At 43.5% G+C, this 21,932-nt stretch overlaps 1 protein-coding gene across 9 annotated transcripts in view; it reads right to left on the reverse strand.

The window, feature by feature from the left end:
* Positions 1-15,440, reverse strand: part of NFIB (nuclear factor I B) — a 177,261-nt gene extending 161,821 nt beyond the window's left edge. For 6 of the 9 annotated variants that reach the window (XM_026097877.2, XM_026097876.2, XM_026097873.2 and 3 more), the window contains exons 1-2: positions 14,520-15,439; positions 8,010-8,541 (exon numbers count right to left, since the gene is read on the reverse strand). In XM_026097877.2, coding sequence (XP_025953662.1) covers positions 8,010-8,541; positions 14,520-14,549 — 562 coding nt within the window. In that variant the 5' untranslated portion in view covers positions 14,550-15,439. Of the gene's footprint in view, positions 1-8,009; positions 8,542-8,950; positions 9,090-14,519 lie in introns of those variants that run through there. The other 3 variants (XM_026097878.2, XM_026097874.2, XM_064501529.1) reach the window with 3 other exon arrangements.
* Positions 15,441-21,932: the final 6,492 nt, after the last annotated feature.

The raw sequence follows: 21,932 nt of genomic DNA on the forward strand, positions 1-21,932 counted from the left end.
GGAAGTACACAGAGAAATTTAAGTTTCCTCTGCTTTGGAGACACATAGCTACTGGTAAAAGGTGCAAGGCTTCTCTTACAGAGAGGAACGCTTAATGGCTGAATGGGCTTCTGCTACGCTTTCACACTATTCATTGCCCAGTGCTGTACCACAATAACTTACCCTTCACTTCAAATGTATTTTTTAAAGAGAAAAAAGTTTAAAAGGTCCCAGGCACCTTATATGGTTAGGGAGGACCTAACTTTGAAGGATTCAGATGTCTCTCTAATTTTAGATCACCATTTTTGACAGGGAGAGGCACAGGGGGTGAGAGGGATGTAACATGTAGGAGGCATGGGGCACACAGGTGAGAACTCTAGTATTCAGGCTGGCTAAAAATGTCCCAAAACACTATCACTGCTAAACACATTTTAGACTATCGCTCCTCTTTCAGATAGAATCCCCCACAAAAGTAAAATCTGAAATGCGTATCTCCCACTGACTGTGAAAAAACCTAAATCAGAAGGTATATGCCAATAATGATGTTCATAAGAAATTGCTAGAGAAATATAATTAGAAAAGAAAAGCACAATATACTTCCAAAAAAATTCTCTGCAAGAGAGCTTGGGGAAAAAAAAGAGCTTTCAAGCAAAAACTGATCTTTTTATAATACAAAAAAGTGGGAAAAAAAGATCAACAGCTATACTAAAAGATTGTTCACTCAGTATCCACCTACAGTACAACATACACACCCAAATCAATTCTTTTTTCTCCTGGACAAAGTTAATAATCTAAGATTTATTTCCCCTTTACTAGCTTCTGAGCCTCTTAAACCTCCGCCTCTAATCTAGGCTCACATCTATAAGCCAGGTTATTAGCAACTACTTGTAGAAGTTCTGAGTGTAAAAAAAAAGAGAGAGACACAGAGGAAGGGAGGGAGAGAGGGAGAGAAAGAGCGACTAAAACCATGAAACCTCCCTATAAAGAATGACATCTTGTTACTGTCACACAAACTCTGGCTCATCACTCAGGCCTTCTTCCCTTTTCATATTCACTTAGCATCTGAAAAGTGTTTCCAGATAAGAGATTTCTTCCCTGTCCCAAAATGGAAGTAACAAGCCTATTCAGTTAAGTTAGTCATTTAACTTGATCTTGAGATCATCCAATGCTAGTGATTACAACAAAGCAACATACCACCTTGCTGTGGAGAGTGGGATATATTTCTTTAGGAAGCCTCTTGAGCTGCTGTGCTTCGTGCTATGGGATGCTGCTCTAAGAACTAGAGCTTCTGGGAGCCACCAGCCCTCCGGATTTCTGAAAAACCCCTCTGCTGAAGACACAGAGGAGGAGGAGAAGGGTGAGGGGAAGAAGGAGAGAAGAAACAAAGGCTAGAAATCGACAGCAATCTGGTGCAATAAACTTTAAAATCCAACCTGCTGTGATGTGTTTAATTCTTTTAATGAAGTTTTCAAAGCTGTAACGGATTCAACATGCATGAAAATAAAGAAATTTAAAATATTAATCTCAACCTGTTATTTGAATAAGCCTGTTATTTTATGAGTTAATGGCCTTATTCAAAGGCTTGAAGAAGCCTTTTTGTTCCCAATATTGTTCTGTTTGCAACCACTGTGAAGCAAGAATCTTCCTTTTTGTTTTCGATGCCTTTATTATTTTATAGCTTTTTACTATTAGTCTAAATGTGATTCATAAATTAACATTATTTCTTAATTTTCAATTGATTGCACAGAATTTACTTCACTGTAAGTTTCCTTTGTGTTAAACACAATTAATGTTATCTAATCCTGTGAAAATGACCCCACTAGTGTATCAGGTAGAAGAAGTCAGAACAGACTGCGCAAAAAGCCCATTCTTAAAATAAATGTATTTTGTTCATGCCTGGAATGTTAAAATTAAATACATAAACTTCCTTTTTTTCTTTCTCACCAACCTGTCATAACACCCATAGCCCTGCTCTGACAGAAACAAAAAGAAAAAAACCTATCCATTTTGAATTTTCCAGTTCTACTATTCAAATCTCAGTTCGCACACACACATTTTGAAGAATGAAAAATGATGGGCGATCTTTCTAAATGTTTGGTTTCCTATATATCCACATGCAAAATCGCTGTAACAACCACTCAAAAGGCATTATTATGCCCACATGCAAATCAAATTAACCTCTGTCTTTTCGATGATAAACACGTTTTCTGCCTGATATTTTCAGCACATTTGATGTATGCAAAAAAATTAATCATACTATATTTTAAAATAGAGAACTAGAAAAGAAATCAGCATGGTGGTTTTTTCAGTAGACAAAAAACATTTTCTAAATCGTATTTTCTGCTCCCCTGACTGAACCGGAATGGTTCAATGTATACCAAAGCTTTATAAAAGTTTATTATTCTCTGTCAGTTTATTATACTACAAAAAGCTCTTCTCAAATGAGAATGGATAAAACATTAAACTCATAAATCTGCTGCTGCCCTGGCTCTTTGATTCAAAACTGAGATCTGTTTTAACACAAGGGATCAGCATGTCATTTCAGTGTGTAAGTGAAAAGCTTCCAGAGCATCTAGACACCTAAAGGTGCAGACATAAATAAGCTCTATATCCTGTTGTTCCCAGTATAACTACCAATTTCTTGCGTAAACTCCAACAAATCACCTTGTGCCTTGACATACCCTATTGCAAAACAGGTAAAACATTCAATTGTATGTTCCCATATAAAGCATTCAGAAGGAGGCAGATCATTAAAGCTAATGGAACTAGGAACAATTAGCAGCTCAACAGATTGATTGATCTTCCAGGCCTAGTTCTTTTATTAATTGCACGTGGAAGCATCGATGCACACAAGAAATGCAAACCCTTGTCCAAAATCCATCAGGTTGGTGTGACACTTCTAACACATGAACATTATATTAACCGTACAGAAAAGAGACTATTCAGGAACTATTTGGGGTGTGATTTTAAATGGAATTTCTTACCTTCACAGTGAACTAACCAAAACAATTTCATATATCATTTTAAAATATAAAAAGTATTAGTTTGATATTCCTGTAACACCAGTCTTCTAAGATGTTTACTAAGTGTAACATAAAGCATTGTTTAAGAATGACCACACAAACCTATCTCAAAATTGGAGCTTCCTATAAAAATATATCCACGAAACTCTCCCAAAGAAAACAAAGCTGAATAAAAATATCAAGTCACAGATACACCAATATTTCGCTCGCTCAGTCTTGCAGTTCAGATATATCATATTTAAAAACTAATTATAATTCCTCATGAAAGGAAGAGAGGTTTTCAGTAAGGCTGTGCATATATATTGCTAGGACTGTCTACAAGAAAAAGCAACACCCCCATGCAACAGAGGATGACCAATTTGTCAGCACTAAGCTAGGCTAAAGTCAGTCTCAAGCCAATGCAGATGTGGCACAGAAACCTCTATGCTCCGGCTGAGGTTATCTAAAAACATGCTTAATGAGGAGCACAAAGCACACTGCAACAACCAGTAAGCCGGAGTGAGTTACTCTGAACTGCAGCCGGCTGCAGCCATGTGCTGCGTGCGCAGTGCCCGCGCGCCGCGGCCGCTATCTCCCGCGATCTGCAGCTTCCCCGCGGCACCGCGCACGGGTCCATCTGCGCACAGCGCCCACCCCACCTCGCCCGCACAGAGCCGGCCCTCTCCCCGCTCTCCCCCTCGCTCTCTCTTTTCTTCTTCTTTCTTTTCTTTTTTTTTTCTCTCTTCCCAAACAGACAGGACACAGTCTGGCGATTCAGGGACTCACGTAGGCCAGACTTCCTTCTGTGCAGCCCTTTGGGTAGAACTGCTAATCCTTCTTATTAATTAACGAGATAATAGTGGTTAACCGGAAAGCAATATTAATGCTAACTATCTAGCACACTTCCAGCAGAAATGATTTAGCCTTTTCACTGATTTCCTGGTAAGAAAAATCATGCAGCTGGAACTGTAACAGCATCTTGATGTTTTAAGAAGTTAAAAAATTCAAAAGTTGTCTGAACAGCATCAAACTAACAAGATCTGTATCTATCTTTCGCTCTCTTTCTTGGACAGCTTAAAAGATCATCCCCTCGACTTCAGATTTTATCAACGGCTGGGGATGCAGGCTCCCCCCAGTTATATCACTCTTAGACAAGGACAAAGGAGACTGTAAACAGCAACATGACTGATCTGAGAAATGTTCTGTGAGAGGCGCACGCATTAAAACACTTACAGACGTTCAGCACATTTACCACCGCTTCAGCCCTTCAGGCTTCCAAAACATTTCTCAGGGTCAGCTATGCTTCATTCAGTACATGTTCAAATATGTAACAGCAAGTTTGCGTTTTACTTATGCATGCAGAAAATAAGAACAGCGGAGACAACGGCGGTATTAGGAATTCTGCAGATGAGACACATTGCTGCAGATACGTCTTAGAAAAAACAGCGATGCAATTTTTTTTTCCATCAGCCATTGTAAGACTAAGCAAAACATCTATAAGGAGAAGGGATTTATATTATCTGGGTTCTGTTGCAGCAAACAAGTACTGCGGCTTTCATTCAGCGATTGTCAAAAACTTTCCAATGTGCCCACTGCAATGCGGATGCCAACCAACGAATCAAAGGCATTCAGCAACGAGACAAAGAGGGTCTGATGCCAACCTCGGTGCCACTGGCAACCATTATTGGCACCGAGCACATTGTCTGCCTTTTTTTTCTGCTCTCCTGGCACTTGACGAACAAAATGGCGGTTCCCGGGGCCGCGGCGGCAGCACGAGCCCCGCGCTGGTGCAGTCAGATGCCACCAAAGGATTTCATAGGGGCTGAGGCGCGTTTCGGACCGAGCCATGGGCGCTGTCCGGTGCCTGACAAAAATATGGTTTTGTCAATAGAAGCAACGATCTTGTCATTTTCAAGGTTTGGGCTTTTTTTAAAAAAAACTGGGGGGGGGGGGGCGGGGGGACCCTGAGGTACAGAACAAGCAGAACCCCATAGAAATGTATTATCGTTAAAGACAACATTGATGCTAAACACCGATCGATCACAGTGTGTAGCTCCCACTTTCCTTCTCCATTTCAGTCAAAGGAACTGCATTGCAACCTATGCCAAACCACTTCTTTTTTTTTTAAGATCCTGAAACACAAGCAGGTGAAAGCAGAGGGGAAAAGAGGCTGAAGGCTGAGGGAGAGGAGCAAAAAGGAGAACCCCATGAAGTTGGTCAAGGACAAAGCTTGATACGTTGGTCCTTATTTCTTCCTTCAAGACAGACATGGAAGTAGAAGCTCTTTTTATAAGGAAGTGAAAGGATTATTGACACTTCTAGATCTGGAAATTGTCAATATATTGTAACATTACTCTGCACTGCAATGCGGATGCCAACCAACAAATCACAGGCATCCTAGGCTAAACAAAGAGGGTCTGATGCCAATCCTGGTGCCACTGGCAACCATCACTGGCACTCAAACTATCCTTCCTCCTCTTTTTTCTCCCCTTTATTTTTTTTTAAGCAACAAAAAACACACTACTTTGCCCCTTTATTCATTTTTTCTGCTAATTCCCTCTTCATATTTCTTTCAGGGACTGAATTGTTTCTGTTTCTCTATTTAGTTTTGTTTGACACCATTACTCAGGTTTTTATACTCTAAAAGAGAAATAAAAAGCAAAACAGAATGAGTAAGATGCAGCATTTTGATTGACTTCACGCTTATCTTTTACAAAGCCCGGTATTCTTAATCAAGTGCACTACAAAGTGCCACAATTAACCTGCTTTCAAAGAGGACAGAGAATCAAAGTTTGACAAAAGGAAAAAAAAATACTAAGATAACTTAATATGACTTCCTCAAGAAGAGAGCCACCAGATGTTAGCAGAAGATTTACTGCAAAGCAGCAAGAGAGATACAAAATACATGCAGTTTACAATAAACAAAAGGGTCTACTAAGGGTGACTTGATACAAAGAAATCAGCCAGCTTCATCTGCCAGTGTACTCTCTTCTGACAGTTTCTTATGACTATGGAAGCCATAACATTACAGTATGCTAATCTTACTTGTTCCTATTTAGATAAATGTTTTGAATATACTCCTACCCTCTGACCATTTAAATTAATAAAATCGGCAACTGCTCTGCAGTTTTTTCTCCTATTTTGAGTTACAGGCTTCCCATACCTTAAAAATCCACATCGTTTAAGGGTACACCGACCCCAGTTTCTTTGGCTCAAGAGCTACTTGAACTATTTTGCCTCCCTTTGTAGTTTTGACTGTCACGGAGAGGTAAGCGCGTCAGAACTAATCAGTGAGCTACGTCCTGAAACGTATGTATTCAAAATACCATTTGACTTTTCCTGCACAAAAGCAGCTGAATGGTACAAATCATACACAGTTAAGATACTTTCTTTGATGCTGTCACAGCAAGCGTTATTGGGGATCAGATTAACCAGACTGCGCAGCTACTTAAAGTCACTGCAAAACATTCAAGTGTTGTATACATTGTCTACTGCGGTGGGGAAAAAAAAAGTAATAAATACAAGCAGGAGGAAAGACAATGAACCATATTATTTCACAACGAATAATCTAAAAAGTTGCACTGCATTTATACGTTCGTGTAAACATAAAACACCATTTGGATAATTGAATTCTAAAGCACAAATTCATTAAAAGTAAAAGTTTGTGTTGTGTATCTTTTCTCGGAAAGAATGAATACACACAGATGATAACAAAAACCTATAACCAAACAAACACATGTGCAATTTTACTTTTTTGTTATTAATAAAATCCATATGGTTTATTTTTCATTTAAATCCCACAGTTATGCATGGAGCATCAGATAACAGCCTACCATCTGCCCTTCTGCAGGCCATTTCTGCCTACCGCCAGGCCAAGTTGTGAAATGGCCCACCAACTGCGGCCGTTCAAACTTTCCCTCATTTAGATTTGCGGCTAAAAAAGAAATGCTTTATTACTGCTTATCAGTAAGCAATATGAAGACCTCTAGACAATGAAACAATCATCAAAAAGAACCAAAATGACCCTTCACAGAGAAAATGGTTTTCACAAGGCTTAGAACCTGAGAAAACCTTTATCTGCTCACATCCATTTATGATTTATAGGACCAGCATATGAATATCGATATCTGAATACATAATACAACTCGCAGGTTTTTCCCGATAAATAATTATCATGGGCTGATTTGCTTTTAATTCAGTAAAGCTAAGTTGAAGTAGCTCTTCCTTACCATACCTGCAGCTTCCCATATTTTAATTATCTGCCAAATAAAATCAGTATACCAGTGTGATTATGAAAATAGAATTTTCACAGAAAATTCTCTGGAAATATAGCAACGTGGATCTTTGTTGTAAGGTTCAGACAAGTGACATGAGCTAGTGAAGCAAAATATGAATAAAATGTAAGCACTGTATGGCATAATCCTGAATACATACAGCATTTACAAAGCAGTATGTCTTTGATACAGTTATTTTGTGTTCTGTCTTGTAATGGTGAGAAAATCTGCTTTTCAAAGTAATTGCAGATTTATCCGTTTAAGGACAAATTGTTGATTATAGCTAAAGTAGCTAAAAAGTGGCTAAAAAGATGAGAATAACTATTTTTACTATCTGTGCATTTGTGCAGCCGCACATACCTGCATCTGTTGCTAACAGTACTGGGGGAAAAGAAGCCTATAAAAAAAGGAGAACATTTTCTGAAGTTGTAGTTGGAAAAAATACACAACATACTGCCACAAAAATGGCAACTTCAGAGGAACTAAAGTACTTCTTTGGTATGGGCTACCCTCTCTTGAAAGAGAACGCCGCACATAGGTCAAACACCTATGTCATTTACATAGGTATGTAAGAGAGTGTGCATATGTATATATGTATACACGCTGATTTACATATGTATCTGTACCCACATTACATATATCGACCACGGAATAACGTTTCACTGGAACGTCTCATCTCCCTTAGGGGAAACAGGGCAACTTGGAATCAAAGTCTGACACACTAAGATAAAAAACACGACAGTCTGCTTCCTACCTTGCTCCTGCACGTAGTATGCCAAAAACAAATCAAGCTCCTTGACTGATACTGTTATGTGATGTGGCTGGACGCAAAGTGCTGGATTTGTGCAATGTGGGGATTTCATGAGCCGCTCTCCATCCGTACTTTCCAAGGGGATGCCTTTGAACAGGATCACCATAACTAGATCCAGACGCCAGACTTTGTCAGCCTGTCGCAGGCAGTCGATTCTCCTAATCTTACCCTTCTGGTCAGGATTGGACAATACACAACATGGGTGCTTCTTCCCAGTCACCGTGAGCACAAAATCCTCCCGGAACTCTTGGCGAATATCTTTGCGCAGCTTGGCGAGGAGCCTGGATGCCCACTTCTGCTTAATTTCGGGCTTCTCGCTAAGTAGCTCATCCTTGACTGCTCTTTCCTCGTCCTTTGACATCCGCTTCTCGTGCTTTTTAAAGTACTTGCGTTTTCGAGCCTGAAGGTTGAACCACGTATAGGCAATTGCACGGACGTGTGGAAGAAGTGCCTCAATGAACGGGTGAAATTCATCCTGTGGAAAGAAATGGAGGGAAAAAAAGAAGAGAAGAAGAAAACTCAAAGTCAGTATGTTCCCACAACCAAGGCAGCATCACGACAGACTTCCGAAAATCTCAGAGTGAAATCCAAGATGAATCGAGAGAATAAAGACTAAAAATTTACTTAAAATTTACACAAATTTCTGCACATCTTGTATGCAATTATTATCGCTGTCAGGCGACAGACAAAAGTACACAGAGAATCGCATTTTCCCCGCATTTCACTCTTTGAAAGAAGCATGTGAAGATTTTATTTTGTATGCCTCCCCTCACTTCATCCCACAATGCTGCACAGACTACATCATTTAAAAAAAAGATGCTATCAAGATGTTTTATTTCTAACATTTAAATATCTGAGTGAACGGCTAACATCAAGAAAAGTACCATTGCACAAAGAGGACACTATACGATTTTAAAAAATCTGAGCAGAAACGTTCAGAACACCGAAGCGAATGCCACAGTTCATTTCTCTTCTCTGTGGTACAGAAACACAAAGCATATACATGCTCAGTGTAATGCCACACAGTTCCCGCTTTTGGAGCATGCTCTCAGCAAGAGACTGCTGGTGGCACAAAGAGCATGCGCCATTAAACTTGATCCATTTTCTTATCAAACGTCCAACATTCCAGCACTGAAACAGCACCATTCCAGTGGTGGTAACTAGAGAAACCAGTATACAGTAAGGGAAAGTGGGCAAAAGACACAGCATGTCGCATAAAAATCCTGAACAGAAGCTTCTGTACTTTCAGCTCTTCAGGCTTCCCTCCCACCACCCCCAAACTCTGTGAAATAGAAGTTTACGAAGTTGAAAACAAAAATTACACTAATGTTCTTCCGGCAGCTCCACTATGGGATTTGAAGCCCCACAGAGTCAGTTAATTTGTTAACTGATCACATGAGTGTGGCAATTATTCTAAACCCCTTAAAAATCAATCTGAGGTGTACAATGAAAAATGGCAACTTGGCACAAACTTTGCATTCTTTGTGTTTCTGCATGCTGTGGCAGGGTGACATTACGAGTGCACCACTGGTCAAACACTGCTTTTGTGAAATCCATGCAATTTATTTACAGTTCTAAAATATCCCTTCCTGTCATCTGGCTTTACCTGCAAGTTCCTATCTTCTGCCTAGTAGCAGTATGTATCGCATTAAGGAGGTAATGCTTAGTTGTCATCTACAAGCACATCCTATAGCAATTAAATTAATTCATTTTGTCTACTTAAAGTACCATCCTACACATCCATGCTACTATCTAAATAGGCCTTTCCAAAATGTAATGCCTCTTTCCTGTGAACAAACCCACTGTTTAAAACAGCATGATCTGCTTATCACACATTGCTATGTTTTGGCTTGGAAGGGAGACCTTAGGGGAGGTATCTCTCTCTCAGTGTGTACGCATACTTGGTTTTAAATATTATGCACACCGTTCATCGTACTGAGCGACACAGAGCAATCAAACTAAGACTCTATCTTTTTATACGATTACATCCAGGAATACAATTAACAAACTAGTATTTTAGCTACACCGCTAGACAGAGAATGAATTATATTTAATCAGTAGCCTGATTAACCCCATTAGGTTAAAATGATGAAAGTATAACTAATGGTCTCATAATTATACAGAGTTCAGCCTGCCATTGTGGAAGCTTACTGGCCTTCAGGCCAAAAATTTAGTATTTAAATCTTCAAACAAACTTCCAAATTTCCTGAATGTTAAAAACCTACTAAACCTAGTTACTGCTCTTCCCTACCCACCCTCAAATTAAACAGAAAACAACAGAAAAGTTGCAAACGGTTTATCTATGGCCATGTTACCTTCACAGAAAAAAAGGGAGGGACAATATCCAAACACAATTCGGGACATTAAATGATTGCATTACAGTATGATGCTTAACAAAGGGCCACAAAGGCAAAAATTAAACTGATTAGTAGTTTTCAGCAGAGGTTTGAACAACTCTGATACTCTCCTGGCACATAAAACTAGGCTGTGGAAAGAGTTAAACCACAATCTGTTCTTTGTGTGGGAAGGCAATACTGCTCTGAGTAACCACAGCCCATGATAAGACTTCCCTATCTTCATAAGCTTTCTGATGCCATGCTTTTTTTCCCCTCATTTATAACTACTACAGAAAGTTTATTTTCTCACCTGCAGAACTCATCTTAATCAAAGCATTTTAATAAAATATTAATAAAATTTTAATTTAACATAAGCAAAAAGACTTCATGGTGTTAAAACTTTCCAATTCATTTTAGACTGAATAAAACAGATTTACTACAGATTTTGGAAACTCTAACAGATGGGGGGGAGGAAGTAGGGGGCTGATAGACTTTGGAAGAAAAGATTTTCAGTCCTAATATAATTTCTCCAACATCAAAAACAGACCTCAGCATTTATACCTTAAAATGGCAATAAAATTACTATGGAAATAGTCTGCACTATTAGAATATGACAAATCTAGTTTTACTATGAACATAACAAACTGTTTCGGAATGACTTTACCTTTAGTGACTGCACATAGTATTACCAACAATAACCAATAGTATTTTAAATGCATAAATATTTCATGTAGTGAAACACATGAATTTTTTTAATTCAGTTCTCCACAGGCTGAATGTTTTGCTTTTAAAAGAGTGAAAAAAAACTTTTTTTTTTTTAACTGTGTTCGGGCTTTTCTTTCATAATATCATTAACTGCTAAAGCTATAAATATATCTGGAAGAGTGTGAAAGAGAAGCAAAGCAAAGAACATCCTGTTCTAAAGCAATATTATCAGATATCTTTGAGACATTCATTGTGCATCTGGATTTCTTTCAAATGAAACATTACTTGACAAGAAGTGCCCATAAAATGATTCTAAATGGAGATTTGCAATTAATCACACACATTCTCTACTAAACCTCCTACAAAGCTATCTGCTAAATTTGATTTTTCTTCCCTTAATATTCATATTGGCGATACTGAAAAATGATTTTTATGTGGCACTTACCCATGTGCCATACTTGCCCTTGCAATAAAGCGATTTATGGAGGTAAGATTTTCAAAAGTCATAATAAATGACTCAGGTGAACCACTGTGCACTGACAATTTAAACTAAAATGCAGGTTACTTTGAAATATATATGTAGCTTGTAAATAAATTTTTAAAATGCCAATAGTCTAATTGTGTTATAATGATGACGGACAGGCCAGGTTTTCTTTTCAGAATAGATAAAGGGAAAAACACAATACCCTTCTTCTTCCTTCTGCTTTTCTAAACTTTGTATCAATTCATCCAAGTTTGAACTGAGGACCATAAAGTAAATATATAAGGCAGAAGTCTAGAAATTTTATACAGAAAACCTCATGTACTCAATTTCCCTTTGTTTCCCTGTGCACAGCAAAACAATATATTTGAGCAAGAAAAGAAAATGACAACATATTTCGAGTTTCCTGGACCACCGTATTATAAAAATAAACCATGGTAAAAATATCACAAGAGACCAAGCACTTAAAGGCATGCGGTAACTGCATCCTATCATGCCTCAGCAAGAGAGATAAATGGAGTTTATACTCATTCCAAAACAGTGAAAGAGGGGCACATAGGGGAGGAAGAGAAAAGTACCAAAAAAAAAAATTAAGTTGCATTTGCTAAGTCTTCATTCTTCTTTATAGGTATTTTACACCTAACCAAACTTTTACTGAAATGGTGATGGGTAACATTCCAGTTAAGACAACCAGCTTGTCTTAAAACCATACTTTTAGAGGTTAGATTTGTTTCTAAAAGGTCCTACAATGCAGCCTCGGCGCAAACTGAACTACTGCTTTAGCAAGCAGCTTGGTCCAAACAGGTGTGCTGTGTTTAGAACTTCTACCAAAATATTTTGTTCTGAGCACATACTACCACAATCAACATGCCCCTATAGCGTCTTATGGATGGAGAAAACAAGAGAGAGAACTCTATTTTAACTCAATCGCAACTTAAAATAAGATTCATCAATATTTTATGTTAAATAAATAAATAACAAGTATAAATTCTCACTTCTACTGTAATCTTTTTTTTTTAATTTAGGGAAAGGAAAAGTGGCTAAAAATGTCTTATTCATTCTAGAGACAGAACATTTCCAAATTAAAATCAAATTGCTGCAATCGTGTTCCATGTATGTGTCATTAAACGTGAGCTGTTTCTACATAGCACATGATACAGCATGACTGGAAAACATTATGTAGAAGTTATTAACACAGGAAAGCAAGAAACTGCTTTCTTGTGCTTATTGCTGTAAAAGTGCAGTATTATGCTTTTGCATACGCCTAAGTATGGTATTTTAATACAGATCTGTAAAAATTATGACATCTACTACAACTTTGAGGGGAAAAGTTCAAAAAAGCAAAGACATAGAAAAAATGTCATTAGAGCAGGAAACAGCAAAATGAACTATCCAGCGTATCAGAGGTGGAAGTGAAAAATCGCCTACTTACAAGGTAAAAACTACTTTCTTACGTTTTAGCCTTAGGTATGTATTCTTGTGCAGAGAGGTCTTACTGCCTGTCAATAATTTCCCAGAATGGACAGCCTATTCAGGATTAATTTTCACCAGTTGTGGCGGATTCAACCGCAAGTAATAATTTCTGTGTGTGTACCTGTAAACGCATGTGTGTATCTGTTACGCGAAACGCCTCCTGTGTGTAATACTAATTTTTCTTTTAAATAAGGAATATTTCAATAGTACCGGTTTTGCTCCACTGAAGTTCACGTTTGCTTGCTGAAAATATCCATATCTAAGTCAATCACACTTAGATGCCAAACAAAATATAAACAATAAAAAATGTGTCAGCCAAAAAGCTACAGGACTGCATCCAATCACTGAATAAGCCTTATCATTGTTTTCATCTTCATTCACAATTTATGAACCCTTCAGTCCTTCTGCATTGCAACGCTTTCTAATCGCGGAATAGCTTAAATCGTATTTATTTAGTCGGTATGGAACTGCCAGGGCACCGCCGGTCGCTTAATGACACCACAGCACCGGACGGTACTTTCGCACATTTTCCTCTTCTTCAGCTATTTGTTGCACCAATGTGGGAGCCAGCCGCTATCGCTTGATCAGTTTGCATCACATCCTCCGAAGAGAGACTTTCACAAAAGCTTCCCAAAACCACCCCGGCTCCGCAGACGCGGCTCCCCGGCGCCCCGCTCCCCCCGCCGAGCCCGCGGCGCAAGGCGCGCTCCGCGCCGGCCTCCCTCCCTCCCTCCCTCCGCGCCCCGGGGCGCGCTGCGGGCAGGCGCCGACCCCGCCGCCGGGCGCCCCGCGGCCCCCGGCCCTCCGCGCCCCCGCCCGCGGCCTCCCCCGGCGCCGCTCCGCGCTCCGGCCGCGGCGCAGCACGGCCACCCCCAAGGCGCGGTGCAGCGGGGCGGGGGTGCGTAACCCGCACGGCCGCGCAGGAAAGCGCCCCGCAGCCCGGTCCCGCCGCGCCCGCCGCCCGCCCCGCCGGCAGGCCATGGGCTGCGACCCCAACACGGCACGACATCGCTCTGCAGCAGGCAGCGCTCGGGGTTTGGTCAAAAATAACGCTTTTCCTTTTAAACCCCGCTATGAGGGTCCGCGCAAACCGGCGAGCTGGAGAGACGGCGAGACCGTTTGATTCCAATCAAACCAATACTTCTCAAACCTGCTCTTTGGCGCAATTACGCTCATTCCCATTTCGTTAACCTTTGGCTTTCTATGCACTAACAATTAACAGTATTTGTCCACGGGTGACACTTTGAATGAATCTCCCCAAAACAATGGCCTGGTACAGTTTATTCTCTACTGTTCTCTGCTGCGAGAGGAGTTTGGCGCTGACAAGCAGTTAGTTACAACTGTGCTTTAACCCGTTACAACTACCAGCAATGGCTCATTAACAACTCACACACAAAAATAAAAATCATGTGAAAATAAATAGATAAATAAATAAATAAATAAAAAACGCGTCTATACCTGAGTGAGACAGATTGGAGAATACATCATGACTTCGCTTTGAGAACGCGCTGCCCGGAGAGCCCCTAAGAAAAGCCTCAAAAAGGAGTAATTTCATCTATTCATTTTACAGTCATCTGAGACCCAAGGAAGATGAAATCAGTCAGGACGGGGCTCTGCCCTGGATGACCACAACTTCACAACAAACCCCAGTCCTCCTTAAATAGCCAAAGATTCAAGTTCACTCCGTGCGCTAGATTTCCCGGGGTGAAATCCAATCTACACTTTTAACCCTCTTGTAGTCGGCGGCGCAGGAGTCTTGCTTTTGCTGCTGCTGCTGCTGGTGGCTGTTTTGCAGATGAGGGGGGGAGGACTCGAGGGGGGTGGGCGGGAGGATTTTTTGTTTGGCCTTTTTTTTTTAATCTTTTTTTAAGAAGTTGGTGGTGGGCTGTTGCGGCACTGTCGCCACGCTCTCGAGAAGTTCAAGGTTAGAGCCCGGAGCAGAGGAGGAGAGTCCCGGAGTGACGGCAGGCGAAACTTTGCGCGGCAGCCACCATGCGTGCGGGAGCCAGCCGCAGCCAGCCTGAGCGTCCCCCGAGGCTGGAAGGGCTCCGCAGCGCGCAGTCTCCGGGCTCCTCTCGCGGCAGCCTCGGCCTCCTGCTGCCTCTGCCTATCCGCTCCCTCCTCCCTCCCTCCTCCCTCTCTCTCTCTCTGTGGGCAACGTTAGGAGACTGCTTTCCAAACGCCCACTATAATAAAAATGATCTCTTGAAAATTCAGACGATAAATCTCTGCCTCTCGCTCCCTCCCTGTTTGCTCGCGCCCTTCTCCCCCTCTCCCTCTCCCGCACAGTTCAAAACTTGGAAGTTGAAAAATTCGCCGGCTACACCCTCTGGACCCCGTTCCAGCTCTCTCCCCAAATGAGACTTAAGGATTTTTTTTTTAAATTATTTAATTACACAATCATCGCTTACACTCCTCCTCCTCCTGCAAACACATTCCTTTTCCACCAGATCCCCCTCCCCTGCCCTCCCTCTTTACTAATCACCATCCAGCACCGCAGAGGGAACTACCACGTTTTGCAAACATCCCTCGTTCTCCCTCTCTTCTGCCGGGAGAAAGTTGAAAGCGGGGGGGGGGGGGGGGGGGGCAGGAGGAAGGGGATGGGGGGGTCGCCATCTGCGTGAGGTTTCTTCTCCTCGCCCTCCGACCGCCCCACGGCCCCGCTCTCCCCCTCGCAAGCGGGAAATCCCCGGGGTGCGCGGTGCGGAGCGGTGCGCGGAGGGGGGGGGGGGGCTCCGCTTCCAGCCCCCCGGGGCAGCCTTGGCCGGGGGGGCCGGAGCCCGGGGACGGGCTTCTTGCAGCGGGCGGGGAAGCGGGGGCACAGAAGGAGACTTCTGCCCGCGCCCGCGGAAGGGCCCGGTGCCCCCGACGGCGCGGCCCGGGGGGGGGCACGGACTTCCTCCGTTCCCGGAGCGAGAGTTTGTTATCCGCGTCAGGCATTTCACAGCGACACATCAAGAAAAGTAGGCAGGTTCAAGTCAACCATGAAATGGTCACTTTTTAACCCCGTCCTGTCCTCATTAGGGAAATGCTCAAACACAGCCCATTTTCACGGAGGGCTCCTAATGAGGGGAGCTTGCCAAGTCTACCAGCTGCAATTCCCATAAATTTACAATCCAGGAGAACGCGGGGGAAGGAGAGAGCCCCTGCGGGACAGGTAATGTCAGGGGAAACAGCGAGAGCCCAGCACGTTAACCCTCGCAGGATCCCGCACCGCATCCCCTCGCCTCCCTCTCGGGCTGCCCTGGCAGGGCTGGCCCAGGCCCGCAGGGTTTAGCAACAGCCGCGGTTTACGATGTCCACAAACCGCATTGGAAAGTAGCAAGTTCAGAGCACGTGCTTGGGCAAGAAGGGATGAGGCAAACTCGGGGTTAACCACAGTGAGCACATTTATTTTCGTATCTGGTACAAAATACCCCCCAAATCCTATCATCTTTTCCTTTTCCCAGACACTGCAAAAAGCTGATAACGCCAGCTTTAAATACTGGAGTTTCCCTTTGAATAAATATTCAATTTAACTGGAGTTAATTTACCATAAAAGACATTCCCCTTGGCACAAATGCACTGATGTCCTTGAACACACCTCTTCGAGCGCTTGAACTCTTACACAACAAGCCTTTATCGCAGACCTGATTTAAAACCCTAATAACCTCTCTCTACCCCCTTTCTCCCTCATGCCCCCCCCCAAGGATGGGCAAGCCCCCAACCCGCACTGGGTAGGGCTGGCCCCATGAGCCGCACACACTTGAGGAGTTGCCCCCTCCCCGGCTGGGCTTGCAGAAGGCCCTGCTGCCTCCCAGCTCCTGGCCAAGGGACCCCTTTGGGCCAGAGACCTGTGCACCAAAAGCAACGACTGTGCAGCAATGTCCCCGCAGCGAGGCGAGGCAGACCGGAGAAGGGAAGGGGAGCAAGGTAAGGGCAGACACCGAGCCGGGTGCTTCCTGCAGCCCAGCGATGGGGAAGCCCTACCACCGCTGCAGGGCACAGGGTCCGGCCCGCGGCAGTTTGCATCCGCGCAGCAGCGAGCTGAGAGGGGTTTTGCTTCCCCACGCAGAGGGGACAGGTGGGGGCTGAGCTCGGCCCCAGCGCATGTGCCAGTGCCCCACCGGAGCCGCATGCCCGGGGGTCAGGGCAAGGCCAGGCCCTCCCCAGAGCCGGAGGACTGGCCAGGATTGAGCAGGCCCCTTGTGTGAAGGCATCCCCGGGGGAAAGCCTGGCCAGGAGCTACCGCATCCCTCTCCTCTCAAGGCCCACCTTCTCCTGAACACCACCGAGGAGGCACGGCGGGCACGGCACAGGTTGCTGCGGATTTGTCCCCAGTTTGCCCCCACAGGCTCTGAGGGCACCAGCAAGGGCAAGCTGAACTGGGCACCACAAAGGCAATGGCACGTTTCGCCTTTGCCCCCGTGCCTGAACCCCAGAAGGACCTTGCACAGGAGGGAGGCCTCACCCTAGGTGGGTTCTCTTGAGAAGAGAGCCCTGCGCTCTGCAAACATAGTAAGAGAGCAGCTCTCCTCCGGATCCTTGCTGAGCTTCATAAGCAGACATGCGAGAACCAGGTTAGCACACACCTCAGAGAAACACGGTACTAATGCAGCACTGACAGTAGCCCCAGTGGCTGGGCCCTGGCATGCAGGGAGACCCTGTGGGAAAGTAATTCAACGGCTTCCAAGTCCTGGCTCGCATTAACTCCCATCCCCCTAAAAATCCTTTTCTCCCACCCCCCGCACTAAAAGCACTGATGCTGTTGCAAGTTCTCTACCCTTGGAAATGGTGTACAGCTGCTTTTTGCTCTCACTGCCAGGGCTGTGCCAACCTCCACATGATATCTGAAAGTTCAGATATCATTTCAAAGCAGACAAAGAAAATAAAAGCCCGCCACCCGACCTTCCCGCTGAGCAGCACTGGGACCTGTGCACAGGGACTGGCTGGGACGACCTAGGGGAGCCAACCCGCCCAGCAGCAGGCAGGAGCGCCCATAATGCACATCTGGGCACGCACACACAGCTGGGCACGCACACTCAGGCACTGGAAAACACGGTACAACAAATATGCACGTCCAAAGGGAGCCCAGGAACAAAAGGCATCTTTCACGTCAAGAAGCTGCCAATGCTGAAGCTGTCTGTGAAACAACAGCCTCGAAAAAGCACAGTCTCCAGAGGGGCTCTGCCTGCCCCACGCCCCCACAGCCTCCCACCCCACTGGGGTGCCCAGCACAGAGGCATCCAGCCCCCGCTGCAGGGCTTGAGTCAGCTCGGGAAAGAAAACCCAGGAAGGCTTTTTGACACCACGGGACAGAGGGGAGGCTCCCCGGTTTCCCCCCACCAAGCTCCCCCAGTGCAGTTTTTCCACCAGCGGTGCAGATGCTGGTGCTGCTGGATTTGCACCAAAAGCCCAGTTTCTCCTCCCTGCCTCACAAACAAAGCTCACACACTCTGCCACATGCTGCAAAGTGGCATTGCCCTTAGATTTCAGAGATAATAATGTTAAAAAGTGGAAAGGCCAGTTAGGCCACCTATATCCTTCATGAAGCAGAATTTCAGCTGATGCACTTTGCCCGGACAACTGCTCTACTGTTTGAGTTTAGGAGCATAAGATAGTTGTTATACCTCAAAAATCAGAGAGAAAGCCATTGCTAATGCCGAAGTGCATAACCTAAGATTCTCAGGCTTGCAGACTGGTTGACTATCTAAACACACACATACTGAACTTCTAAGAAATCAAATTGTCATGAATATTCCAACAGTCTCTTTGTGAAAATTAAAAACATTTGATTCAGGCATAGTCCATTTAATATAAAAGATTGAATATCCAAGAACGATTCATCCAGTCCCAAAATTTGTACTTAAGAGGCCTCTGTGATCCAAAAGAAAGGCTTTAGAGTGCTTTATATATCTAAGCCTAATCACAATACCATTAACTTTTCAGTTACATCCGGTTAGAAAATGCAGCTCACAAACATGCCTGTTAGCTATACAAATACTTACATACACACATAAATACTGCATAGCGTGAATAAATGAATTGTATGTCAACCGTCTATCATAAATAACCCAAATTTTATTATGTTATCATAGTGTTGTCTAATTCTATGTGAATGACTAGTTTTCACGTCTTGCAAGATTTCTTGTGTCATCACATTAAACTACAGAACAAAGTTTGGGATGTGCGTGATATAATCATAGCCTTGGTTAATTTTCTTATGTACAGGAGTATTGTGTGTGCATATATATATATTTTTTATTTATTTATACTTACATACATATGCACACACACACACACAAGTTGGGGAGAAAACATTCAGGGGATAAACATAACTAGGTAAATAAGCAAACTGACAATATATTGGTTTATGAGGTCTCAATCCATTTCACACTGCAGCTGAACTGTAAGGTATTTATGATTCTTTTAAAATGCGAACGGCAATGAGTAAAACTTCTGAGTCAGTGTAGTATCACACCTATAAATATATGTATCATAATATTTACTAGCACTTGGGGATTTTTTTTCCCGGATGATCAGAAGAAACACACACTCTATATACAAAGTGTGTATATATATGATCAGAAGGAAAGAAACACTGCTGTCTCTACATACACAAACACATACATAGAAAGGGCGTGTGTGCTTGACCCCTGTCTACATACGGTTTGATGGGGACTGTAATACTCGAGCTTTCCGCAGCTCCCAGACCAGCAAACGAAAACATCAAACCTCAGATGTAAAACTGCAAACCGCAACGTTTTGGGTTACAGAGCGCTGCAGTTTCTGTCCTCGCTGCGGGTCACGCTCTCAGCCCCGCGCGGCGTGGAAACCCCTTCGCCCCAACGCGGCACCTTCCTCCGAAATCCACAGTGACCGGTCTGAAGTGCCCTGGACACCACCAACAGCAGTAACAACAGCCATAACCCAACTCCAGCCGCCCCTTTGCTGACGGTTTATTTATATTTTTACAATGTTGTGGGGGTATATTTAAGCTGGATTTAAATGTCTGCACAAATCAGAATTAAAAAGTTAGCTCTTTTCTGTGTGATTCAAAGTTAAAGTCGTATGAGTCGTGGCTGAAGATCGCTTCAAAGCAAGTTAATCTTGTGTATTTTGGCACCTTTTCCCTGCCAGCTACTGTACTTAAAAAAAATAAAAAGGCTGGAGATCTTGTCTGTCCCGTCTCAAGTTCAATGGCAGCGCTCTCCAGCAGCGGCAGGAGACGATGGCCATGTTCGCAGCCCTAATAATAATTCAGATCACGCCACATCGGCATCTTGTGTCAAAGTCGAAACTGGCTTCCCCGCCCCCTCCAACCTGAGAGCTGCCAAGTCCTCACACACTCCGCATTCAACCACAACTTAATGGATGGGATATTGTGCATTAAAATGTGGCCCAGACACACAGGCAGGGAGAAGACAAGAGGGAAAGCAGACAGACACACACACATACACACAGACACGACGGAGAAAGGAATGAATTAAAATACACACACAGGTCCCACAACAAAACAGCGGTGGAAAAGAAAAAAAGACAAAAGGGAACAACAAGAAACCCTCAAAATGAACTTTAAAAAACAAGCCAGAAATGCCACCCGAACACCGTGTCCTGCAATATAGCATGAAAGAGAGTAACACAAGCCTCCGGAGACAATTTATCTAGCAGACCATACACAACAATAATGCCATTTCCCCAACATTATACATTAACAGTGCAGTCCATTAACTACGAAAACCACCAAGACAGCCAGAGAGAAAACAGTATCCTAAAGAGGGAGGGAAGAAACAATCCTCAGAGCAACAAGAAAGAAGGAAAAACAACTGTCTGCAAGGTATAAATAAAGTAGCATTTGCGTTAATCCTTCCCAGCGTTTAACTGATAGTTGCCTGCCGGAGAAGAAGGGGGAGGGGGAGAAAGTTGAAGCAGGAAATGTGCCAAGTTCAGCACTTTTGGACGCAAACTCCCATCAACTGATTCCTGGCATAAAAGTGTGACCCATATACAAAAGCTGCCAAAAAAAGCAAAATATAAACAATCCACCACTTATATCTCATCCTGTAAAACAGAAGTGATATCAGCATTTAAGAAGGGGGTATAACATCCACTTTGAAACCACAGAGACACAATCTCGGCCTGGAGGAAGAGAAAAAACAAGAGCCAAGCAAGTTAAAAAAAAAAAATTCAACGCCGCATACCAATGCACTGTATTGCATTAAATAAATGGGATCCTGAAATCTGTAACACACCACTGGGCCGTTGGCCTCACATTCCCAGGTAACGCAGCTACTCTTTTCTCAAGGGGTCGGGATGGTTTGTTTGTTTTTTGTTTGGATTTTCAGAAGTGGCCTTCTGCCTTTTGTTTTGTTTTTTGAGGAAAAAAAATATTAGTATTATTTGCTCAGGCTGGCTGTTGGCTTTGTTTCGGTTTTGTTTGGTTTTGCTTTTTGGCTGGTGGTGTTGCTGGTTTTTTTTTTTTTTTTGGTGACATGGAGCGAGAAAAAAATTCTTGGCCAGAGCTAAAGGGAAAAGCCGGTGAAGTTACAGTCTGGGGGACAGTGGGCAGCCCCCCCCCCCCCCCTCCTCCCCACCTTCCCTCTCTTTGAGCTGCCAGGCCGCGGAGCAGGTTTTGGTGGCCGATTTCAGCATGCGGTCCGAGAGAGACCCCCCCTTTTTTAAAAAACTTTTATATAAATATGCGTGTGTTTTTATATATATATTTTATTTTAGTAATTATTATTATTATTACTTTTCCTTGCGAGCTTGCTTCCCGGCGCTGGGCTGCTCTCTCCCACCGCGCGCGCTGCCCACCCCCCGCCCTCGGCCGCCGCCGCCGCCTGGCCCCGCCCCTCGCGCCTCGCCCCTCGCCCCGCCCCCCGGCCGGGCAGC

The sequence above is a fragment of the Dromaius novaehollandiae genome, chromosome Z (assembly GCF_036370855.1).
Source record: "Dromaius novaehollandiae isolate bDroNov1 chromosome Z, bDroNov1.hap1, whole genome shotgun sequence".
Taxonomy (NCBI): Eukaryota; Metazoa; Chordata; class Aves; order Casuariiformes; family Dromaiidae; genus Dromaius; species Dromaius novaehollandiae.